This window comes from Xenopus laevis, chromosome 7S (genome assembly GCF_017654675.1).
Source record: "Xenopus laevis strain J_2021 chromosome 7S, Xenopus_laevis_v10.1, whole genome shotgun sequence".
Taxonomy (NCBI): domain Eukaryota; kingdom Metazoa; phylum Chordata; class Amphibia; order Anura; family Pipidae; genus Xenopus; species Xenopus laevis.
In genome coordinates this window covers 35,439,533-35,467,115 of record NC_054384.1, presented here as the reverse complement: position 1 = coordinate 35,467,115, position 27,583 = coordinate 35,439,533, and the positions used below count along the sequence as shown (strand labels likewise).

General features: G+C 36.6%; 1 protein-coding gene across 4 annotated transcripts in view; it reads left to right on the top strand.

The window, feature by feature from the left end:
* LOC108697217 (cadherin-23) overlaps positions 1-27,583 on the top strand; it is a 599,373-nt gene that overhangs the window by 242,273 nt on the left and 329,517 nt on the right. For all 4 annotated transcript variants that reach the window (XM_041571124.1, XM_041571128.1, XM_041571125.1 and 1 more), the window contains one exon: positions 21,559-21,753. In XM_041571124.1, the coding sequence (XP_041427058.1) occupies positions 21,559-21,753 (195 nt within the window). The remainder of the gene's footprint in view (positions 1-21,558; positions 21,754-27,583) is intronic.

The following is a 27,583-nucleotide window of genomic DNA, read 5'->3' as shown; positions in this document are numbered from 1 at the left end:
TGGAAGGAAACCTCATATGCAAGTTCCTTGCAGATTGTGTCCCTGCTGGAATCATACCTAGGACTGCAACACTGCAAGGCAGTAATGTTACCCACTGTGCTTGTAAATAAATTGTAATGTTCCATTTGTTGACTAAAGAACAATCTGTTTTAGCAGTATGGCAAATGCTCTATATGCATAAAGGTCAGCATTCAGAATGGACCTGTTGTATGCATGTGTCATACTGTTTAATTAGAAATACAGTAAATGGAACATTAATTAAGGGTATATTTTGCCTTGCCTTAGTACACTAGCATTTTATACATCTTTTGTGTACTGGATAATATAGGATAAAGGAATTCTCTTTTATCCAATTATCAATCTTCATTTTCGTGTCTGTCACCTTGTACGCCCAACACTTCTGTAATGACACTTTTCAGCTTTGTGGTCTCTCTATTTATTACGTTTGAAATATGTTTGAATTTTTTTGCTGAACAAGACATAATCTCAGAAGACCTTTGCTAAATTGACTTTGTACTGAAGTGCAACCTTCTGTGAAACAGAGGAGTGCATTAAATAAGCTCGACTCTTCGGCAAGTTCACATCTCTATATTATTATCTAGCCCCCAGATCATCTGCATATTCAACAGTGCAATGGGATAGACAAATGAAAGTTGTGATACGAGCAGTTCTAATACACAGTGGTTTTTAATGTAGAATAACATTTGTTCTGTGGGCTTAGATGATGGTTTAGTGTTATCAAAGCATTTTAAAAATCTGGGAAGCTTTAAAAAAATGGAAGAAATATAGGTTTTACACTGAATTACAAAGCGCAGGCAGCTTTTAGTTGTATTTATACACACCAACCATTGAATCTTAAAAAGAAATAGAGAGCACACAAGAGAAAACTCCAAGTGTGTATAAACAAATAATTAAATAATTTACACTTAAATTAGATAGTAATTTAGCTAATTACTTGGTGATACACTATGGGAGCTTTTTCCACAGGCACTTTCAATGCCGGTTGATGACAATTTCATTTTGTGGACCGTAATGAACCAGAGCTATGGACAACCCTAATATTTTTTATGCTTTAGGACATAACCTAAAAGAAAAAACTGAGTGTGTTTTTTACATGTGCGGTGGGCATAAGTCTTTACCTAAGGTGCCAACAAGTGTTGTTATGAATCTGTGACATTTATAACAGTTCAAATATTGAACTATTCAAATATTGAGGAATTTTAAAAGATGGCCAAAGGTTTGATATTTTCCCCATTTAACAAAACATGACTTTCAGGAACATTTTTAATGAATTGATACATTTATACAGTGACACTGTGGCACATTTATACCTGTATCTTTTTGTCAGAATGTGTTGACCATGTTGAGCATACAAACGTCACTGCTGTATTGGGTGGTTGCACGGCTCAGCTCAGAGCTGAAAGCTATCACTTGTCTGAATCCATGGTTTTAAATTTATAAGTAATGTAGGGAGAGATAAATAAATCCTGTCCAAAAAGTTTTGAAATTATCTTTAAAGTTTTCCAACCATTGATATAGCAGCCCCTAAATATTACACTGCTACAGTTATATTTGCCAACATTTATTTATCTAGGCTTTCAGTCTTGTATAAATTATCCCACCAGACAGATTTAAATATGCTTCAATTAATGGATTTTAAGAAGAGAGGTCCCATGGACCCAACTCATTAGTGAATGTTAATTGTAGAAAACAATTTTATTTTTGAAAACATCCTTTTTTATCTGTTTACCTGTTTTATATTCTGTCTCTATTGCTATAGTGCATTCCAATTGTTATTGGTCAACAAGAGTCCTCCCCCATTTGATGGTGGTACACCACTGTACATTATCATAGATAATTGCACCAAACCTCTAAAAGCTCTATCATAATGATTCATTGAAAGGCTCAAATTAGAGTTTAGGAAAGAGAAAGGATGCACAAATGAAAGGATAATAATGTGTAGCCTATGTATAGAAAAATATAATAAAAAGCGTTGAATTATAATTTTCTTATTTTCAAGTTTCAGATAATTTTTTTTTTATTGTTTCAGAGGCCAACAGTTAGATTGCTTTGTACGTTTGGACAGAGCATTTGTAATCCAACATTATGTATATACTAAAAATCATCATTAAACATCGGCAGGCATGGTGTATGGAACAATCACATAGGGTATTATGTATGCAGTAAAGCACATCAGTAAGCACACTATAAATGTAATTAGTGATGGGCGAATAAATTCAGCAGGCATGGATTTGTGGCAAATTTTCTTGGTTCGGCGTCTGCAAATGTTTTCGTGAAACTACGTAGGAAATTCGTAGGTGAAAAACCCGCCACAAAAAAAAAATTGATTTGAGTTAAAATTGCTGTGTGCATAAAAATTGGCATGCATCGAAATTATCTGAACGCCTGTTGACTTTAATGCATTTGGACAAAATAGTTGCGCGTATAAGAATTGTCGATCAAAACAAAAATTGACTCACATCAAATTTATTTTGACGCCCATTGACTTTAATCCATTTAGTGAATTATTTTGTTGTTTCGCAAATTATTCGGCGGAGTGAAACGGGACAGATTCATCCATCACTTAGGGGCAGATTTATCAAGGGTCGAATTTCGAGGGTTCGAATATCGAATTCGAAGGATTTTAGCGCAAAATCTTTGATCGAACGATCGAATAAAAATCGTTTGATTCGAAAAATTTTAAGCGACCGATCAAAGGATTTTTATTCGACCCAAAAAAACGTAGAAAAGTGCTTGTGAAGGTAACATTGGACTTCGGTAGGTTTAAAGTGGCGAAGTATGAAGTCAAAGTTTTTTTTAAAGAGACAGTACTTCGATTATCGAATGGTCGAATGCTTGAACGATTTTTATTTCGAATTGTTCGAATCATTCGATTCGATCGAATTTGACCAATTCGATGGTCGAAGTACCCAAAAAATTACTTTGAAAATGTTTTCATTCGAATTATTCACTCAAGCTTAGTAAATCTGCCCCTTAATGTAAGTCCTAAATATGAAACCCTCCAGTGAGCACAAACAGGCATAGTAGAAGTGATAACAACACAGAGCATTAAATAAGATTATCAGGGAGCGCAATTAGCCAATGTGTGTGTAATAGCTACACAGAGGATTTTGTATGCACTAAAACCCATCAGGCTATGCAATCACACATTCTGGCATAGACAGGCCGTCTTTCAGGCACATGACTAGCATATGTATTGACAAATATACAGGCTCATTTATTCTTCCCTGAGGTGCAAGTGTAAAAAAGGGGCGCGCACTTCCCCTTATCCCCTTAGTGATCTTGCATAGAGCAACTGCATCCATGCAATGGCCGTCCTTAGTACCTACTGCAAGATGCAGATCACAGCACAAGGCAACAATTATAAGGTTCCCCCATGCCATGGTCCCAGTGGTGCTTCATAGCATGCTTTCCTAAACTACAGAGCATTTTTACATTTTAACCTCCAGCCCATACATATATGAAGTGCCACAAAGCTATGTCAGTGCTGTACAAAAGAAAAATGCAGCAACTATTTGCTTTTGTGAAAAGCAACAAATTGCAGATTTACTGTAGTTTGAATATGTAAATAAAATATAGGCTACGTGCTAAGAGATGGGGTGTCATTTGGACCTGATTTTTGCTTTCCACTGTTGTTTATTGTATGTTTCTCACATACACTATTGTACACACAGGCTGTCTTACACACATGCTGGTATTCCCAGGTTGTCAAATTGCCACATACGTGCTGTCACTCTAATACACATTGGAACATTGTACACAGTTTAAAAGGATGTCACTGAATGCACCTCAAAATCGAGGTGCGGGGAAAAAACAAGAAAATATATATATAGTAGCGTTCTCATAAAGTACACATCACTTAAGTGTTACCACATTCACTGTTATCAGTGTATAATAATCAAAATATAAACCATTAGTTACATTAAAGTGCTTGTGCTTTATTACCAAACATACATCAACCACAGTGAAAAAGTTGTGATTTAGAGAGGGAGTGTTTTTAGAATATGGTAAATACCCACACTTTTACCAGTGATGAATGTGGGAAAGGAAGAAAGCTTCTTCGAATGGGTCCAATCTAATGAAAAGCCTTTCAGTGTCAACAGAGCTGGAATTCCTCCATGTGGCACCCCATGGCTGCATATTCCTAGAGCCTGACTGCCCCCCCCTCCACAAGCACACAGGCATGTGCTGAAGCGCCAGTCTCCAGTGCGCCTTTGGGATTCGACTAGGTGATATTCCGCTCCTAAAATGTTGCTGCCTTATGCCCCCGGCCTTGTGGCCTCGCCACAAATCCAGGCCTGGTGTCAATAACATTTCTATACTCTAGAGCAGGGGTCCCCAACCTTTTTTACCCGTGAGCCACATTCAAATGTAAAAACAGTTGGGGAGCAACACAAGCATGAAAAAGTCCCTTGGGTGCCAAATAAGGGCTGTGATTGGCCATTTGGTAGCCCCGATGTGGACTGACAGCCTACAAGAGGCTCTACCTGGCAGTTTACTTAGTTTTTATGCAAATAAAACTTGCTTTCAAGCCTGGAATCCGAAAATAAGCACCTGCTTTGAAGACCCTGAGAGCAACATCCAAGGGGTTGGAGAGCAACATGTTGCTCACGAGCTACTGGTTGGGGATCACTGCTCTAGAGAGTCCAGTTAGCATCCTTTATGTCCAAAATCCAGCTCCACTATTGAGATATTCAAGACTCTTGCAGGCTATTTTCTAACTAAAAAAATTGAGTGAGTACCCTAGAGAAATAGTATGGTAAGATAATCTTACTGTAAATTTAATTTATTTAGGTGGTGGACATTGGCATTAAGCTCTTACTTGCCGTCAAGGTGCCAGTCTGACATTTAAATTATTCTTTTTGAACAAAAGATGTGCATTCTAACCAGTTTTTAATTTAATATATATTCCAACAAAATGAAATTTCCCACAGAAATACCTATACTGTATGAGCTATTTTTAAAATAGGTAATAAGCCTTTGCCCTGAAATTGTGGTATTCTGGTGCCTTTCCACCCACTGAGTGGACTTTTGTGTTGGAAGTGTGCAGTTCTTTTTAGCATTCAGTAAAACTGTTCAGCATAGCTAAATACACAAACAAGTTTGGCCTTTGATGAAGAGACTATTGCAATCCATAAGTCCACTGAAGTGTGATCGTTTTACATGGATCATGATGCGGCTTAAATATGACATGACAAGCATGAAAACTGACAATGGTAATATTTATTTATAAATGCTTCTTGCCCTTAGCCTTTGCATTTTGAGGGAATATCTATTAAAATCATTAAGTGCATTTGATTAGTGTCCATGTTCCCTCCATTAGAGAAATAGCTATGCTATAGGCATCAGAAGTTTCTGTGATCATGTAAGCACTGCGTATCTTGACAGTGCTATATAAATAAATGATGATGTACAGAATTATGAACCCTTACTATAAATTATAAATTGCCAAGGGGTTCCATAATCATATAAAATTAATTAAATAAACTTGACTTATTTGATTTATTATCCTTTACAATATTCAGTATACAAAATGTTCTTTATTTTATTTTCAGTATTGCAACATCTAATTTTTTAAATTATCAATAAATGCAATTAAAAGACTCATAAGTCTCTATAAATTATTTTCATTTGCTGTGTAGCTTGGGTCCAGGATTTTCCAAATGTGTTTAAGAAACAATTATGGATTTAATCTGTCAATGTACTTTTAATCCAAATATATAACTATACCATGTTTGTTTAAACAATTTACTGAATAAGGCCCCATCACATTTGCAGGAATTAGGAAGCACATGTATTCAAGCCCTAGTACATTTTTCTGATAAACAGTTTTTTAGTAAAAAATTTGGGTAAAAAAAGGGTTGATAATAGAATTAAAATATAATACTTTAAGTGTCTTTTAGTTAAAATTTACTTATTTCCTTGTAAAATGGGAAACACACGTAAATAAAAATGTAGGTGCAATTGCTTGTATTTTAACTGACTGTAGGCAATTGTAGCACACTAGGCTTGAATTGTGGGGGGAAAATGCATTGTGGGGAAAAACATGGTGACTTGTGTTCAGAAATGAGCCCTATTGTCATTTGTTTTAATATATTACAGTCTTCACCATAATAAAATGTAATTTAAGGTGAACTAATGCTTTAATGTTTGAAAATGTTAAGGAATTCTTTTTTACCTGTACTGAACAAGACTTTCCATTATATTAGAATTGACATGTCTCCCACTAGAAACATGTGGAATATCATGGATAATGACAGCTTCAGGAAGGTGATTAAGTGCAAGCAAGTATAAAATACTCATGCAGTAGTTAGAAAAAAGGTGAAATATTCAGTATGGTGAGACAATACATTATTATTGAATGTACTATGTGTAATAAAATAAGAAATATTATGAAAGATCTGAAAACACAAATACAAATACAAGTTTCTATAGAGAATCTGTGCTGAGGAAGCCATAAATTGTAATGGGACTGATATTATTTGCCTTTCCTTAAATTGCAATAAGGACCATTTCTCTTGTATTGTGTTCTACCCACCATGACAAAATTACACATAATAATAATACTAATACTAATAATAATAATAATAATAATAGTGAAAGATAGAAAGATGCTGTCTAATCTGACAAAAATTACATTATTTTATGTTTTTTTGGTCTTCATAGCCGCATAATATATTTATGATCCAAATAAAATCAAAACCTGATGTTAGAGAGGTGATAGTAATGACACATACTTTAGTTGAAAGGAGAAGGCAACATGCAAGCAAAAGAGTCTGTAGCATATAGGAGAAAAACAGCTTTAATAATAGTGCAGCATATACAGTAGCAGTAGGAACCATAGAGCCAGCAGAAATCAGCTCTAATCACTGGAACCAGACGGTTTAATCAGGAATTACAGAGTGGAACTCTGCTGAGATGTATATTTGTGACTGAATGCCATAGTAGTTTGGTTGTTTGAACATGTGTCAGACCTAATATCTCTTGTTTCTGAGAAAAGGAATTTTTTTGTGATTGTGTAATGATTCTATATATTAGTATGAGATGTGAAAAGTCCTACCGTGGGTCTCTAAGTTTTTGTTTTCATCCTTACAATCATCTAATTTCAGAGCTACATACGCATGCAAGGACTCTTTGCAGGTCCCTTACTTAAATTGAGACAAGGTTGAGATTTAAATTTACCATGTTCACTGCATTCTCAAAATTAAGTAATATTTATTTGCCAGTCATTTTGTGGATAATCAATCTTGTTCTCCATGGAAATCTAATAAAGACTAATTATTTACCCTTGTGGGCTAAACGCTCCAAAGCTCTGTATATGGAATGTCTAGATGATATTCAGGGGCAAATTTACTTATGGTCGAATATCGAGGGTTAATTAACCGAATGGCCGAATGGAAATCCTTCGAATATCAAAGTCGAAGGGTTTCGATCGAACGATCGAACGAAAAATTTTAATCCATCGATTTTAATCCATTTTCTTCGACCAAAGAATTTTTATGAAGCCTAACATTGACTTCGGTAGCTTTCAGGTGGCGAACTAGGGGGTCGAAGACAGTACTTTGACTATCGAATGGTCGAATAGTCAAACTATTTTTAGTTCGAATAGTTCGATTCGAAGTCGAAGTTGTAGTCGAAGGTCGAAATACCCCATTCGATGGTCGAAGTAGCCAAAAAAAACATTCGAAATTCAACGTTTTTTTTCTTCTATTCCTTCACTCGAGCTAAGTAAATGGGCCCCACGTCATTAGCCTTCAAATGGATCTAAACCCAAAAAAAATATTTATGCCAACTCACATTTTTAGTTTAGTTTTTAGGTTTCTGAGATAATAGAATTTTTAGACTTTTTTCTGTTTTTTTTATTTATATTTCTTTGCAATTACAATATTACCCTGGGGAATTTTGATTTATCAAAATGGGGTCTGGTGCCATATTAAAATCTCCCATTATCAAACTTTTATGTTCAGAAAACCTTTTAATTTTTTCAAAACATTATTGATAAATCTCACCTGATGAGAATTGGGAGCATAGAGATTCACTATAATATATTTGTCTGCATTCAGTTCACAATTATTTTCAGTACAAATAAAATTGCTACACAATTCTTCTAAATAGGGGAATTTGAATATATTATTTACTTTTAGATCTTGGAATACAGTTTAGGGTGTTTATTCCCAGCTAGATGTGTTTCTTGGATACCCAAAATATCAATATTGGAGTCCTTTGCCCAATTTAACAGTAGTTTCCTTTTATGGGGACTATTAAGCCCTTTTACAATCAAAGAGGCAAAATGAATCTTCATATTATTTACGTTAATCAAATTGTATGCATTTGATTACCATTGTTCTATTCATAACTAGTATCTTGCCTTCCTTTAACATATAGTGACAATAGGGTCTGGGTAGATAAAAAGTCATAATTGGTATCATAGAAACAATAACCAAAAAGGAAAGAAAAACACAAGGAAGAAAAACACAAACAAAAACATTTCAACAGCACTCAGGGCTTGTTATGTTTTTTGAGAATAATACTAATTGCTTCCAACTATTCTTAGTTGCTGCACTAGCCAGCCTTTTGGGGGGGGGGGTGTGGCCACCAAAAAAAATGGTAGAAAATAAATAGATACCCATAGTAGAGATCCCATATATATTATATAAACAGGAGAAACATTTTTTATGATGCTACATCCTATATATTTCTTAAATGACAATCTGTTCTCACTTTTCCCAAAATAATAGCTTATTCTGTATCTCTAAAATTTTAAAGTGTCAATTGAATATTCAGACACATGTTTGGCAAAAAGAATGTACTCAATTTCAGTGCCTACTTGCACATAAAAATATATTGTCTTTCCTGTGAAAAATTATAGTCCAATTGTAGTCCAATTCCAAGGTCTTTTTTGTGGAATTTTTTGGATTACTACATCGATTCCTTCTGTTGGTACATTCCATTCCCGTAGAACAGTTTCAGCTACTTCTGGCAGCTGGGTCACCTTCAAGAACTGTTAAATGGGAGCTACCCCGATGTGGTTTTTACTGTTGTGGTTGCTACTAGCCATTAGATATAATCAAAGCTCTACATTTCATTTGCCATCGCTCGAAAACTGTTATATCCATTTCTGACAGTAATTAACTTTTTTTTAAAGAGGCAGTATACCTGCGAGACAGATAAATGCAAATTATAATGGCAAGCAAAATTCCATTCTATTATAAAATTTGCTTTATTAGTCTCGTAGCAAGCAATCTAAATTGTCATTGTTTAAAAAAGGGTTTTACTGATCACTGATAGAAATTAAAATTAACTTGGCTGTAATTGATATTACAATTAAATGATAATTGTAATCATATGGTAATGGTACTTCAGTTGCCAGATCTGTCCCTATGTCATACAGTTTCTTAGCAGCATTCAGATGTATTTAGGAGGGTAAATGATGTTCCAAGAAATGCTTATGTCCCTCATTCCATTAGGCGCTAAGCAATGCCACATATATCTACTTTAAAGAGAAAAAAAGAAATAATTTACCTCTCAAACTGCCAGTCGTCAACACTGGCTTAGGTGTCCCATCTCACATAAATACCCTCAAATAAATTAATGAATTTAATTAAAGGGGACAACCAGAATTATAAAAAAAAAATTGAACTGTAATTGATGCTCAGTTAATAGTTTTAACTAATATAGTTCTGAGATATAAATAGTATACTAGAGTGCCTCCTCAGCTGTTTGATAGCAGTGCATTACAACATGCTGACACATCCTGGGAACAGACATTTAGACCAGGCAACACCTGTCTGTGACTCACAGAATGATTGTGTTGGTTGCAAGGGAAAAAAGTTAGGTGGCGAAACTTAAGGGCAATGACAGTTGGTGCTATTTTTAGCTTGCGTTTTGTCGCAGCTACAAAACTCCAGAAATACCCTGCCATAGACAACACTGTGAAAACACTCAAATCAAGAAATCACTCAAAAATGCATACCAAGGCATTTTTTTTTACAAATAGCACATACATTATCACCTGTTAGCCCAGTTTTAAACTTCTAACAAGAAACAAAAGCCAGTGTAAAATCAAGTTCATTCTTCATTGGCTCTTGCATTTTATTCTCGAGTGCATGCCAAATGTCTCTAAGTAGTGCTTGACCACAACCGAGCTCTTGATTTGTCATTTCGTTTTCCACATTTATTTAGAGGCAGATTTATCACAGATCGAGGTGAATTTTCGAATGAAAAAAATTCGAATTTCGAGCTACTTTTTGTGAACTTCGACTAGGGAATAGTCTAATTCGATTTGAATTTAAAAAAAAATCGAAAATTCGAAAAATCAAATTTTTGGGAAAAACTGGGGAAAAACTTTGAATTGAATTCGATCTAATTGGCTATTCCTTTAATTCGAAAGATTTGAATTCGGCCGAATACAGACCTATTTGATCGAAAACGGACCTATTCGACTAAAAAAAAACGTAATTTCGGTTGCTCTTTTTGAATTCAAATTTTGAAGTTTTTTCAATTCAATATTCGACCCTTGATAAATATGCCCCTTAGTGTTGGAAGAATAAGGAGCACATTTACTTTGCTCGAGTGAAGGAATAGAATAAAAAAAACTTCGAATTTCGAATGTTTTGTTTGGCTTCTTCGACCATCTAATTGGCTACTTCGACCTTCGACTACGACTTCGAATTGAACGATTCGAACTAAAAATCATTTGAATATTCGACCATTCGATAGTCGAAGTACTGTCTCTTTAAAAAAAACTTCGACCCCCTACTTCGCTGCCTAAAACCTACCGAACTTCAATGTTAGCCTATGGGGAAGGTCCCCATAGGCTTTGCAAGCTTTTTTTTGTCAAAGAAAAATCGTTCGATCTATGGATTAAAATCCTTCGAATCGAAGGACTTAATCGTTCGATCAAACGATTTTTCGTTCGATCAAAATAATTGCGTTAAATCCTTCGACTTCGATATTCAAGTCGAAGGATTTACAGTACATTCGGCAGTCGAATATCGAGGGTTAATTAACCCTCAATATTCGACCATATGTAAATCTGCCCCTGAATGTCCTGATAAAATATAACAACAAAAGTATCTAGTTTTCTAGATAAAGTACTGTGTCTTTTAAATGAAATACCCCTATTCTGCACAAAATCAGAGCTTGTGAATAAAATAATGTTATCAGTATTTGCTCCGTTGTCTATATATGACATAGATGAATGTGGCAGACTACAATTCTAATTATATGCCATTACCATTTAAAGCATTCCTATAGCTACAGATTGATTTTTCTTTCCTTGTTAAAGTGTGGTTTATAATGAAATTCATTTGTATTAATATGTACATGTCACTAAAACTCAAATATAAATTGCCTCAGAATGGGGCATTAATTAATGTGCCATTAAAATAAAGTGTCACCCAATTATTATAATACATGAAGCAATACAACAATAGCCCCATTCAATGAAAATTGGTTCACTTTGATGCGGAAGGGAATGTTCATACGGTAAATTTCTGCTACAAATTCTTTCTGAAGATCAACCACTAATGGGGTTTTAGAGAAACTTAAATTTTATTCCAATTGCTCTATGTTTAGCAAACACAATGTTTCAAATTTGAACTAAATATGTTAATGGCTACTTTTATGAGATATTAAAATCCATTAATGCCAAACTTTTTAATATCATCGACACCATTGTCAAAGTGCAAGTACAATTTACAACATTTTTCTAGTCCCAAATATACTGCATTGTTTTACCTATAAAACACTGAAGTGAATTCATTAAAATTCCAGGGTAAATTTTGATCTGGAGTCTTCCAAACTTAATTTTTTTGAGATTTTAATTTTTGAGTTTTGAAAAAGTAAAAAAAAAATGAAATGATTTTCATTGCAATTAAACATTTGCTGTGAATCAAAGCAAATTCAAATTTTGTTTGTAACTATATCATTGATCAAGAAAAAAAATCCCATCTTTTCTTTTTATAGTGATAAATGCTTTCAGATTTTAGAAAGGAAGGATACTTACATAATCCCGTTTTAGATGCTAGGATTTGATCTAATGTGCTTCAAGTCTGAGAAATTAATAATTTTCCAAAAAGCACCTAGATGTTTCTTAAGATTTTTGAAATAATATTTTGTAGACCTATTAATTAAAAGTACAACTTATTGGACAACATGGTGTCTGTAAGCAGAAAGTCAGCTACAGCATTTAATATCAACATTCAAGCACGATGGTGGCAATATGAGCTTTTTTGCTGCCCCTGAAAATGAGTCCAAACATACAGGTAGACCAACTGCAGAATGACTGAGAAAAAAAGAATTTTAGGTGAGAATGCATTTAATGCACAATACTTGGAAGTTGAACTATGACTAAATCTCTTCCTATATACAGTATATAACCTAGTAATGACCTAAGAGGGTTCCTGACCAAGGGTTCAACCTCCAAAGTAGGCATTACCTGAGAGTTTACAGCAAGTCCGGTAATCCAAATCAACCTTTCAGCAGGCATCATTATAGGTCTTCAGGTCTACTTAAAGTGAACATCCTATTGATTATTATAAGATTTGGGAACTAGAGCTATTTATACGTAGGGTTACCACCTGGATGGTAACTCAGCAGCCTAGGGGTGAGGGTCGATATTACAAATGTACCAACAATGTAATTGCCGGTAAATGACTAATTGCCACTGTTTTTTAAATATTTCTATTGTGTCACTCACGCTTACTGCTACGACCCACTCTCCAGAACCTCCCCACAGACCCCAGCATGCAATTTCCCCTTTCCAACATGCTTATTCCCCGCCCCTGAAATTCCCACTGCCAACCCTCTCAAACGCCCCATTTTCCACACCTGTGATGTCACTTTCACCCTCCCTTGATGCTGGCTGGTATGTTTTGGGGGGGAAAGGTGGCAACCCTAATTATATTACAGTATGGTGCAAGAACTGAGTGGTGTGCCTACATTTTTCCAGCCTATAGTGAACTTTTTTGGTAAAGTATAGACATGATAAGGAAATTCTCTAAAATCTTTATGATGTGAGAGGCTTTACAAAACCTTGGCCATGGGCATTACTAAAACTTAAACTGTATACTAAGAAATCCTAATATCCCAAATAATTTCACGTGGAAGGATAGTAATATTACTGTCACGACCGGCACCCGATACCAGAACAAGTGCCAAGGACCCTGGTCTCGGCTCGGCTTCACCAGTAGTGTGACCACCGTTGGGCTTCGGGAGGAGCCCTCAGCTTACTTGGGTGCCACCTGGACTTAACGAGAGAGGTGCAAGGCGAGATGTTCTGGCTGGCAAAGGGGCACGGCTGTTAGCAGAGTCTTTTGAGCCTAAGGTCACGGTACAAATGGAGCAGGCAAGAGAATCGTCAGACAGGCTGGGTCGAGGCAGGCAGATAACAAGAATCGTCAGGCAGGCAAGGGTCAAAACCGGGTAATCAAACTGATGGAATCCGGCAGAAAGAGTAGTCGAGATGCAGCCAAGGTCAGAGTTCGGATATCAGACAGGCAGGGATCAAAACCGGAAATCACTGCTAAAGTTTTCAGGAACAAACAGCACAAGGCTTCAGGAACCACTAGAATAAAGATTCTATCACGGGCACTGGCTGGGAGTCAGAATGGCCTTAAAATACCTTCAAATTTCGCGCCAAAACGTACCCAATGCGCGCTCGCACAACCACGCCAGCGCAACCACGCCTGTACCTTTAAGAGGCGCGCAGGTGCACCGCGCACGCCCTAAGGAACAAAGATGGCGCCGGTGCTGGAGGCTGGAACATGCGGCAGGCGTCCCCGCCGATGGCGCGGCGGGCGACCCCGCCGCACAGGTACTTTTATTACAATTACTTAATTGTAATATACCTCAGAAAGGGAGGCTTGAAGCTGTTATAGAATACTTGGTGATTAAATTAAACATACCATGATCTGCTTGGTATGGCTAATTACAGACCTATCAGGTGAACAAGTTCATAGTATGGCTAAACTTATGATCTGATCTTCTGAGTACAAAGTATCAGAGCACAGACACCTGTGGCTGCCCCCTTAAACAGAGCGCTGTTTGCTTTTGGCATTGCTCTATTCAGGGGGAAGTGGAGTGGCCTTGTGCCCCTTAGTGCCCTTGTCCACTTCACTTAATAACTTGGGGCAGTAAATAAGGAATGCTTTCTGTTAGCTAGTCTCAGTTTACTGTATTTCTATAATAGTATCCTCTTTATTAAAGCCAGATGTGTATAGAAATTGTTAAATATATCCATTAAATAGATGCCCTTTATAGCCGATATAGTTCTGATTGCTCAGGAGTGTGTGAGTGAAACAAAGTTTTTGCAACAATGTAAAGAAACAAAAAACATATACACACAAAGTAGCTCTTTGGGCAAATCACAAAAGAGGAAAAGGGCAAGAGAAGCCCTTTGTCATTACTTCTGTCTTTTCTCAATGTCTCACTGACACACATGTCAACACCAAATACACCCCCCACCAAATCCTTTGCATCAGTATGCACTAAGCATATTACTGAGGGATCTTAGTAAGAGAACAGCAAAAAGATGTTTGTGTGGACTATGAACCAGAAGGCATATCTCTACCTTCTATGTACACTATCCAGAAACCTGTTATCCAGAAAGCTCTGAATTATGGAAAGGCTGTCTCTCATACACTCAATTTTATACTAATAATCCAATTTTTTTAAAAACTATTTACTTTTTCTATATAATAATAAAACAGTAGCTTATACTTGATCCAAACTAAGAAATAAGATCCTTATTGGAAGCAAAATCAGCCGGTTTGGTTTCTTTAAGGGGTTATTTACATAGTTACATAGTTACATAGTTAAATTGGGTTGAAAAAAGACAAAGTCCATCAAGTTCAACCCCTCCAAATGAAAACCCAGCATCCATACACACACCCCTCCCTACTTTTAATTAAAATTCTATATACCCATACCTATATTAACTATAGAGTTTAGTATCACAATAGCCTTTAATATTATGTCTGTCCAAAAAATCATCCAAGCCATTCTTAAAGGCATTAACTGAATCAGCCATCACAACATCACCCGGCAGTGCATTCCACAACCTCACTGTCCTGACTGTGAAGAACCCTCTACGTTGCTTCAAATGAAAGTTCTTTTCTTCTAGTCTAAAGGGGTGGCCTCTGGTACGGTGATCCACTTTATGGGTAAAAAGGTCCCCTGCCATTTGTCTATAATGTCCTCTAATGTACTTGTAAAGTGTAATCATGTCCCCTCGCAAGCGCCTTTTTTCCAGAGAAAACAACCCCAACCTTGACAGTCTACCCTCATAATTTAAGTCTTCCGTCCCTCTAACCAATTTAGTTGCACGTCTCTGCACTCTCTCCAGCTCATTTATATCCCTCTTAAGGACTGGAGTCCAAAACTGAACTGCATACTCCAGATGAGGCCTTACCAGGGACCTATAAAGAGGCATAATTATGTTTTCATCCCTTGAGTTAATGCCCTTTTTTATGCAAGACAGAACTTTATTTGCTTTAGTAGCCACAGAATGACACTGCCCAGAATTAGACAACGTGTTATCTACAAAGACCCCTAGATCCTTTTCATTTAAGGAAACTCCCAACACATTGCCATTTAGTGTATAACTTGCATTTATATTATTTTTGCCAAAGTGCATAACCTTGCATTTATCAACATTGAACCTCATTTTCCAGTTTGCTGCCCAGTTTTCCAGTTTAGACAGATCACTTTGCAAAGTGGCAGCATCCTGCATGGAACCTATAGTTCTGCACAATTTAGTATCATCTGCAAAAATAGAAACAGTACTTTCAATGCCCACCTCCAGGTCATTAATAAACAAGTTGAAAAGCAAGGGACCTAGTACAGAGCCCTGCGGTACTCCACTAACAACACTGGTCCAATTAGAAAATGTTCCATTTACCACCACTCTTTGTAGTCTATCTTTTAGCCAGTTCGCTATCCAGGTACAAATACTATGTTCCAGGCCAACATTCCTTAATTTAACCAGTAACCTTTTGTGTGGCACTGTATCAAATGCTTTAGCAAAGTCTAAGTAAATCACATCCACTGCCATCCCAGAATCGAGGTCTCTACTTACATTCTCGTAAAAAGAAATTAAGTTAGTCTGGCAAGATCTATTACGCATAAAACCATGCTGGCACAAACTCATAGTATTATGATTTGCTATGAAGTCCAGTATCTTATCCTTTATTAACCCTTCGAAAAGCTTTCCTAATACTGACGTCAGACTAACTGGCCTATAGTTTTGAGGCTGAGAACGGGATCCTTTTTTGAATAGAGGCACCACATTAGCAATTCGCCAGTCTCTCGGCACAATACCAGATCTCAATGAATCCTGAAAAATTAAGTAAAGAGGTTTGGCAATCACAGAGCTAAGCTCGCTAATTACCCTGGGATGAATACCATCTGGCCCTGGACCTTTGTTAATCTTAACCTGTTCAAGTCTCTTTTGAATTTCTTCTTGTGTGAACCATGCATCATTAGTTGTATTACTAGAATTGGGAGTGTTAAGAAGGAAACCTTCACTTACTGGTTCTTCATTTGTGTAAACAGATGAAAAATACGAGTTCAGAATCTGCGCTTTTATTTTGTTTTCATCAACCAGCTGATCCCCCTCTGATAGTAAGGGTCCCACCCCTTCCTGCTTCATTTTTTTACTATTGACATATTTAAAAAATAATTTTGGATTTTTTTTACTGCTTGCTGCAATATCCTTTTCTATAGCAATTTTAGCTTGCCTTATAGCTTCTTTGCATGATTTATTGGCCTCCTTGTACCTTATAAATGTTTCGGCTGTACCAGCTAACTTGAAAGCCTTAAAAGCACGTCTTTTCTTACCCACCTCAACACCAACGCTTCTATTGAACCAAAAAGGTTTTGCTTTGCAACGACGTTCCTTGCTTACAAGTGGAATATACTGACAAGTATATTTATTAAGCAGCATTTTAAAGACTTCCCATTTTTGTTGTGTGTTTAACCCTGTGAAAAGCATTTCCCACTTAATATGTTGCAGAGATGCCCTTATACTGTCAAAGTTTGCACGTCTGAAATTTAGTGTTTTAGTTACTCCCTTATAGAATTGCTTCTGCAACAGAATCTCAAAGGAGACCATGTTATGATCACTATTCCCTAAATGCTCACCCACACAAATGTTAGAGATGAGTTCAGTATTGTTAGTTATTACAAATCTGAATTTTTCTGGTCATGGTTTTAAAGGGGAAAATACACATTTTTAGTGGAAAAAAACCTACATTTTTTCTAGATTTATTATACCCTGAGGCTGCTAAAAGTTAGAATCCAAAATACTCCCTCTCAAACCAGCCGAGGTCATGTAGAAGACAGATGCAGATGTTACTTTTACAATTGCCCATGCCCATTTTACCATACTTATCAGTAAATATACTAAAAAAAAACGGTGTGGGAAAGGACTGAATAAAATTATAAAAATAACTGCCCGAAAACCATGAAATTTTTGGATTATTGCACAAAACCCATCGCAGATCATAATACCTTCCAGTTGGAAATGGGACATCTGCCAAATTGACTTCTACATGACTTTGCCAATTTTCAGACTTTTATTTGAACCTTAAACAGCCTCAGAGTTTAGGGATACTGTCATGGGAAAAAAATTTTTTCCAAATGAATCAGTTAATAGTGCTGCTCCAGCAGAATTCTGCACTGAAATCCATTTCTCAAAAGAGCAAACAGATTTTTTTATATTCAATTTTGAAATCTGACATTGGCTAGACATTTTGTCTATTTCCCAGCTGCCGCTGGTCATGTGAATTGTGCCTGCACTTTAGGAGAGAAATGCTTTTTGGCAGGCTGCTATTTTTCCTTCTCAATGTAACTGAATGTGTCTTAGTGGGACATGGGTTTTTACTATTGAGTGCTGTTCTTAGTTCTACCAGGCAGCTGTTATCTTGTGTTAGGGAGCTGTTATCTGGTTACCTTCCCATTGTTCTTTTGTTTGGCTGCTGGGGGGAAAAAGGGAGGGGGTGATATCACTCCAGCTTGCAGTACAGCAGAAAAGAGTGATTGAAGTTTATCAGAGCACAAGTCACATGAGTTTTTTTTTTATGGAAAAATTGTGTTTTCCCCTTAAAAACAGCCTCCGGGTTTAATAAAGTTTTTTTCCATGAAAAAAATGTGTTTTTTCCCTTTAAAACTCCGACCAGAAACAATAACAGGTCCGATACCTGTAGTATAACAAAAAAGAAGATTAAAGGAGGGGAGGCGAAGATGTAGAATGGGGTTAGAAGAAGTAGAAACATAACATTCAGGTATTTGGACATTACTGGAAATAAGTACATTAAAATTTGGATGATTTTGAGAATTCAAAAATTTACAGTCAGAGCTGAAGGCAGTTAACATTTTGAAGATTTACAAATTTGCACTAATTTTCTTCAATGTTTGGAATATTCTATACTGCAAATAACTATTTTAAAGTTGTATCCAGTCGGCATTAATTTATTCTTCAATGCCAACCACCTACTTGCCTTCAGTTGATCCTTATGCCGTTGTCTTTTTCTAAACAATAATTGTAATAAGAACTTTTGTATGAAAAATCGGTGTCTTTTAAATGAAGAAACTTACTTTAAAATATATACAATCTGCCCTCATGATCTTTGGTATAAGAGTAAAGAAAAATTAAAGTTGGCCTTAGCAAGTTGTCCCATTCTTCCTTCTTACATGAAATGTCCTTCAATTCTTGACCATGTTCTCAGTTATTTATATCCATTCTGGTTCACTGCCTGATCCAATGAGAGCTTTGCTTATTGTCTTGAATATATACAGAAGCAATATGAAACAATCCACTTATCATGTCATTGCTCTGAAGGCCTTGTGTGAGCAGAAAGGGAGGTAAAAACCATTCTCTCATCTTTCTTTAAGGAATCTATTACAATTGACTTTCCTCGGTTGTCAAAGGTTATTTATAACTGTTTGTACCAAAATGGATGGTAGGATCCTAATGGGCATTACACATTCAGCGATTCCAGTCATGTATTTCCATCTCACTGGGGATGTCTGAGTTTATTATAGGAATTACCGGGTTACTCACAAGCAGTGCCTTAGCAAGCAATCTAATGACACAAGTTATCCATTGAAAGTCCATTAGGAGTGAACACTACATAATAGTTCAGTGATTACTAATGTATTTCTGTTTGTTAAGCATGTTCATTTTGCTGATAATGTGTATACTGGCTCGTGAATCATTTAAGCATGTTTGGCAATAAATCAATTCTATTTTTTAAAGCAATTTTGTGGAGATATATGAGTGCTCTATATTCATCAGCCAAGTTGAGTTACTATAGATATTGTACACAGTACAATGAAAAACCTTAAGTACCAAAGTAGATGCCTGATTTTATTGATGTAGATGACAAATTCACTGTTATGTACATATTTTATTGATCCGTTAAGATATTTATTATCATCATTTATTTAAATAGCACCAGCAAGTTATCACTCAGATTACTGGGATCAGAAAGCCCTGCTTATTATGTAATTATTACATTTTTTCATAGTAAAATGAACAAGAATGCACATACAGGACTTCACTTTAGAACACAATGTCATTTTGTGTGTTATTTGCATTGTTACAGCACAGATGTGTTTAAATTCTAGTCATTTTATAGTTGGAAAATAGCAAGTCACTCACTTAGGATTAGAATGAAAAAAACTTCGAATTTCGAAGTTTTTTTTTTGGCTACTTCGACCATCGAATTGGCTACTTTGACCTTCGACTACGACTTCGAATCAAACGATTCAAACTAAAAATCGTTCGACTATTCGACCATTCAATAGTCGAAGTACTGTCTCTTTAAAAAAAACTTTGCCTACCTACGTCGCAACCTAAAACCTACCGAGCACCAATGTTAGCCTATGGGGACCTTCCCCATAAGCTTTCTAAGCAATTTCTGATCAAAGGAAAATCGTTCAATCGATGGATTAAAAACCTTCGATCGTTCGATCAAAGAAAATGCGCTAAATCCTTCAACTTCGATAGTCGAAGTCGAAGGATTTTAGTTCGATGGTCGAATATCGAGGGTTAATTAACCCTCGATATGCGACCCTTAGTAAATGTGCCCCCTAGTTTTTCAGACTTTGCACTCTCCTTTTAAGGTGGCAATGTCCACAAATACATTAGTTTATTTAAAGTATGTTCACATAGTTTGCCAATATTAAATTTTCTGATACAATGTCCACATTTGATACGGGCCATATTTATTATGCTGTGTAATAAAACAATGAGATAATACGGAGTGTAAAAAATGGAGTGACTTTTTCCGGAAGCAATGTAAAATAACAGTGTCAAATTTGGTGTTAGCACAGTATAAAATTAAACACACTTTGATAAATTCACCATTTATTTTACACAGCTTTTTACACAATTTTTACCAGCAAATTTTGTTTTGCACAACATAATAAATGTCAAAGATTTTAAATTATGGGTTGCAGGTGGACAATACGCCCTATTAATTGTTTAACATGTTGTGGTGGTTTAAAGTTTGATACCAAACCTTTATTTAAACATCCAGTGGAAGAAATAGGATTGATGGGTATTTGGGGTTTACAGAAAAAGTGGTTTGGACAGTAACCCTAAGAAACCTATACACTTTTTTACTTAAGTTTTCTGTACTGTATTACAGTTGTAAGATATAACAACTTTTCTCAAGCCAGTATATGTAACTTGGAACTTCTAAAACTACAGTCTCTCAACAGTTACCCAGCATTGGAAGCGCTTGTTAACAGTTTCACTAACCAAACTTCTGTGCTTAAGGGTTAAAACGTACTCTACCATAGCAGAACTTTTCTAATCAATAGCTGCTGTACAGCTACAGATGATAACAATACCAAATAGGTTGTTCTTTGTACCAGAAAATCTCCTCAAGCTATCAACTGACTGACTTTATAGAGGGCAAGTAAGATATTCCATATGGTAAGACACCTGTTATAATAACATACTGCATCAGTCTGCATAGCACTAATACAATATTAGGTTATAACTATACTTGCAGTATATTTGCACATCATATATGCTTTCAAATACAGGCAAATGTTTAGCTGAATAACATGGGCATATGCATCACACTTTTTATAAAAGGCTTAACTTAACGGATTCCTGATTTATTTAGAAAGGACGATTGTTTCACGTCAAATTAAACATTGTCAAGACCTCTATGGGTGTAATCTGGCAGAGTCAGCCGCTGTAGTATAGAGGGTCCAGTGTGGTCTACTCTAAATTATGAAATGTTCTATTTATAGTCTGTCTAAGAATTTTGGGAATTATTTCATCATGATTCACTAAGTATATATTTATTAGTTACGCAACATGTAATTAAAAACTACATGTTCATTTCTACAATATGCATTTCTGACTTTGTATTAGGTAACTTCATTTTAGTAGGATCATACACGGCACACGCACATGCACGCCTCTAAACCTTTGAAATTATAGTATCAGGGTTAATTTATTTGCTTTGATGTTTTTTAGCTGTCCTTTTCACTTCTTTTATCTCTGATTTCTTGCAGAATACACCAGTGGGAACACCGATATTCATTGTTAATGCAACAGATCCAGATCAGGGTACAGGGGGAAGTGTACTGTATTCAATCCAGCCACCTTCCAGTTTTTTTGTTATAGACAAGTCACGTGGTATTGTGACTGTGATTTATCCACTGGATTATGAGACCACTCAGGCATATCAGCTTCAGGTCAATGCCACGGTAAGTCATTATTCCTTTATTCTTGCAGCCTTTGTGCTCCACATACATAAAAGTAAAAGTTGAAAGGACAACTGTCATTGATATATACTGTAAACCTGCTAAAATGGCAGCAAATTGTGCTGGGCAGAATAAGCTGCAATTTACAGGGTACATGTAAAAGATGTGCCTTGAATTAACATCTGAATATTACATAATAACTGTTACATCTTCTGCTCTTTTGAAACCATCTTGTAGCAAGTTGCTAGATTTATGGTATTACATAATCCTTCAATAAAGAAGGCCAGCTATCCTTTCCATTCACAGGAAGGGGCCCTTCCTGTGAATGGAAAGGATAGCTGGCCTTCTTACATTTATCTTTAGCCCTGTAACTTTTCTTCATATATTACAACTGCGCATTCATGAATATCCTTATATTTCTCCCTCCTAGAGATTTAACTCCTTGGTAAGGCGCATTGACTGTACATATACAAATGCACTTAAATTGTTATTATTAACAAATTTCAGAAGAAATTGCACCGCAGCACTTTGAAATGGTGAAAAAAACTGTGTGTATCTGTGCCAAAAACTAGGCAATGTTAACATAAACCCAGTTTTTACACTGCAGCTGCAGCAAAATTTCTTCTGAAGTATTTGGTTCCCTTGGCGGGGGGTTAGCAGATTGCACCTGACACCAAAGGTGGAATAGTGGAGGCAACTAGTGATGTGCGGGGTCGGGCTGGTTCTGGCAGAGTTCTGCAACACGTCCTCGGGCCACGGGGGAGGGGGGGTTCAGACTGAACTTTAGCCTCCATTCTCCCTGCCTGCAGCCTTCTTCTGCTCTGCGTGCATTTTTTTATATACTCACACAGGCCCTGCCCTTTTGTGATGTCACAGTCTGGCGGGTCTATAAAGATGGGAGCATGCTGGGTCAGGGTCTCGTGCGGTTTGCGGCACAGCAGGTTAGGGTTGGGTGAGGGTTGAGTAGTCTAATTTTCACAAAGTTCAGTTTGGTTCTCCAATTTTCTCATTGCTAACCAATTCCTACTCAAGTATAGCCCCATAGCAATTTTATTGGGTGAGTTATTTAAATCAGCTGGTGTTACTCATCATGTTAAGCTTATCTCCACTAAAGCATTAGGAATGCATCTGAAAATGCAAATGCATACATTCCTCTTGTTGCACAATTTAATTTTCTATGTCATCCTGTGGTTCATCTCCAAGGTTGGTCTGGCTCCAACTTGGCCAATAATAATTGTCTAACTGTTAGAGGTGACCAGACTAAAGTATCATTTATTAATTCTTAGTTTATCCTTTATACATACAAGTTATTTTATGCAGGGTAAAAGGACCATGCTATACCATCACCAAATTGATCATTATTTATTGTATAAAAAAAATACAATACTAGCCTTGATTTTTATAGGACAAAAATATTCTACTCTTTTTCTGTACTTTTATCAACGGAGCTTACAGTCAAGTTACCCTGTCCCATGCCCTGGTTCAGTGATCCCCAACCAGTGCCTCACCAACCCTTTGACAGTTGCTCTCAGTAGCCTAAAAGCAGATGCTTATATTTGAATTCCAAATAGAACCTCCTGTAACCTGCCAGTCCACAATTTGGGGGTACCAAATACTTAATCCCAGGCTTTATTTGGCATTGCCATGGACTTGTTCCATGCTTGTGTTAATCTGTAACTTTTTTTACATTTGAATGTGACTTACGGGAAACCTCATTATTGGCAGGCAGCAATGCTAACCAGTGCATCGTCATGTTGCACGCATATGACTATATATTGATTTATTAGGTGGATTTTTCTTTTTTCCTTGAACCTTGAAAATAAACCATGAACCTTGGAAATGTTATGGTTTTCCTATATTTCTTTAAAAGCCCTGATAATGTGAGATTCATTAACTGTAAAATTCACAAAACCTCTAATGCAAAATGTTGCCAAGTGCAAGTTGTCGAGTACCTAAAGAAGTCAATGGGAACTGCTGATTCCATGAAAATCGTGTTTTTAGAGAATGTGAGGATTTCAAAAAACTCTAAAGTTATGTCATGATGCATAATAATTCAGCAGAGTGTCATTGCTGACATGACTAGGGATGTAGCGAACGTCGGAAAAAAAGTTCGCGAACATATTCGCGAACTTGCGCAAAAATGCGAGCGGTTCGCGAACGGTTCGCGAACCCCATAGACTTCAATGGGAAGGCGAACTTTAACATCTAGAAAAGACATTTCTGGCCAGAAAAATGATTTTAAAGTTGTTTAAAGGGTGCAACGACCTGGACAGTGGCATGCCAGAGGGGGATCAAGGGCAAAAATGTATCTGAAAAATCTGCCTGTGTGTGCTTGGAAGAGATAGTGTAGGGGGAGAGCTGTTAGTGATTTCAGGGACAGATGATAGTAAGCTTGCTGGCTAGTAATCTGCTTGATACTGCTCTGTATTGGAGGGACAGAAGTCTGCAGGGATTTGAGGGACATTTTAGCTTAGGTAGCTTTGCTGGCTAGTAATCTACTGTTCTCTTTAAACAACTGCCATACGTTGACCTTGTAGGCATTGTTTGCCCAGTTTTTTTGGACGCAGCCACTGAAGCACAGTTGCCAGAAAAAATATGCCATATAAATGCTGAAAATAGTCATTTTTCGCCATACGTTGACCTTGTAGACATTGTTTGCCCAGTTTTTTTGGACGCAGCCACTGAAGCACAGTTGCCAGAAAAATTATGCCATATAAATGCTGAAAATATAAATTTTTTTGGTTGCAGCCACTGAAGCACAGAGGCCAGAAAAATTATGCCATATAAATGCAGAAAATATGCATTTTTTTGGTCGCAGCCACTGAAGCACAGTTGACAGAAAAATTATGCCATATAAATGCTGAAAATATAAATTTTTTTGGTTGCAGCCACTGAAGCACAGAGGCCAGAAAAATTATGCCATATAAATGCAGAAAATATGCATTTTTTTGGTCGCAGCCACTGAAGCACAGTTGCCAGAAAAAATATGCCATATAAATGCTGAAAATAGTCATTTTTTGCCATATACGTTGAGTCAACGTATGGCAAAAAATGACTATTTTCAGCATTTATATGGCATATTTTTTCTGGCCTCTGTGCTTCAGTGGCTGCGGCCAAAAAAACTGGGCAAACAATGCCTACAAGGTCAACGTCGTTGACCTTGTAGGCATTGTTTGCCCAGTTTTTTTGGCAGATCGGAATTAGACAGAATGTGAACAAGGTCACACAGCTCGATGGCGGGTTGAAGAAAACAGTGTGCAAATAATGCCTACAGGGCAAATAATGCCTAAAAGGTCAACTTATACACTACTACAGCGGTAGTAAAATAAAAAAAAGTAAAATAAAAAAAAATGAATATTAAAAAAAAAAATTAAAGTTGGTGCTGCTGAACTACTAGGAGCAGCAGATTAGCACACCAGTCCCACTCCCCAACACTGCTAGACTAATAGCACTGGGCTCTTATAGTAGTAGTAGTAGTAGTAGTAGTAAAACAACAAAAAAATAAATAAAAGCAGTCCTTACAAGGACTACTGTTATTGCAGCAGTCAGCAGATGAGATCAGAAGCAGGACAGCTGCCCACTGCAGCTACATACAGAGCACTGCAGTAGAAGGTAGATTACTAGCCAGCAAAGCTACCTAAGCTTAAATGTCCCTCAAACCCCTGCAGACTTCTGTCCCTCCAATAACAGAGCAGTATCAAAACGATTACTAGCCAGCAAACTTTCAACTGTCCCTGAAATCACTAACAGGCAGCAGCTCTCTCCCTACACTATCTCTTCAGCACACACAGGCAGAGTGAAAAAACGCTGCAGGGCTTCGGTTTTTATAGGGAAGGGGAGTGGTCCAGGGGAGAGCTTCCTGATTGGCTGCCATGTACCTGCTGGTCTGGGGTGAGAGGGCAAAAAAAAGCGCCAACAATGGCGAACCCAAAATGGCGAACGTCGCGCGACGTTCGCGAACTTCCGGCGAGCGCGAACACCCGATGTTCGCGCGAACAAGTTCGCCGGCGAACAGTTCGCGACATCTCTAGACATGACCAAGTAGTTAGAGAGAGGAAGGTTTAGAAGTGTCTTATCTACAGTATACCTTTCCTTTCATCTTTGTCTTTTAATAATTAGTAAAAATGCATTTGCTTTTCATTGAGTCTTTAAGAACAAATGCAAACTTTAAAACAACATAAATTTTTTTTGCATAAATGGAAAGTATATTTAAGATTCTTAGGAAGTTGCACACAACCAAAATATGCTGCCAGCAGTTCCTTTCTGAGTTTATCAATAATAATGGCTTAACAAGTAAAATCATAAGTCAGAAAAGAAACATGCCACATGGCCTTAAACACCAAATCCATGCAGTTATTCATTCTGCAGATAGTGTTCATGCTGTGTTTTTGAATACAGTTTAAATGAGCATTAATCCCCTGTAATCAGCTCGTTCTACAATTACATGGTCCTTTCCCTGCATAAAATAACTTTACTATCTTTTCTAGTGCCAGGTATATATATAACGTGTGTGTGTGAATCAGTATGATCAAGGTGTTATGCCTACCAAAGAGCAGGCAAAGGAAAGGTCATACAATTTTAGCAATGTCTCACTATTGTACAGAACACAAAAACACAAAGCTAAGTTACTGTATATTAGTACCACACACATACCTTTGTACTAAGCGGATTGTAGATAATGCAGTTTCAGAGCTTAGAAAATGGTTAACAAATAACAATTAATTATAATGTAGCATGGTTAATATTTAAAAAAATGTTACTAACAATTTTTTAAAATGTCCCTACACTATTTTTGCTAGATAACCAAGACAATGAATTGTTAAGAAGTGACACCTTTCTTTGGTTTGCATAGTTACCTGTTTAAATCAACTTGCCTATTGCAAGTTTATAGAAAGCAGCAACCATAATTCTGTGGATATATTGTATCTCAATAACAAATAGGATATGTACCTGAATAAATGTCTTCTTTATTTTACACATCTGTTTGGAAAGACTGCTTGTTAATTTTATGTACAATAAGCATTTTGCTGGGAGAAACGTCAGTGTTGGTGTCCCAACAGTTTCTGCAACAATGAATAATTCCAGCTGTCTGAAACAGATTTCAATTCAGCTGGAACATGTGATTAAATAGCAATACAGAACACAAATTTACTTTGATTTCCTGACACAACAGCACAGATATTAAGGGCAATCTCCCATCAGAGCAGAACAGTACTTATACTCATCACACAGCCACAAGCTATATATATTTACTGGCTCTGTATCACAGAGGAGAATAGATATTATACTGACAAGATATTTCCATTAACAATATGGCACACTTAGCTGATTGCAGCTCTATTAATGCTTCTGGGTATGAACATTTTCAAATCTATTAACCTAATCATTCTCTTGAGGCTCCATAGAAGGGATTTTAACAGTCTAACTGCACATAATTTTCTATTAATTAATAATTACACTGGTAGCAAAATTATTTTCACTGTAGATATAGAACAAATCCTGAGGCAACACCAGTAATTGGGAGAGATAATAATGCTGTTCAGTCAGTTTCAGTTACTGGCTGACACAAATTCATACAGACAAAGAAGGAAAGCTCTTACTTCCATACATTATTGTCTCACTTTATTTGAACACAGTGTTTTGTTGCATCAAGCAGTGGCGAGCGAGCTGCTGGGGGCCCTAAGGGGGTGCTGACCCTGGTCCAATCACACCCCCTGCTCCCCCGGTAGTTCCACCACTGTCATCAAGTCAATTTTGTATATGTTCAAATGTAGATTCATCATGCTATTGAAGATACAAGTAGAAAGATTCTTGGGCTTGAAATGATCTATCA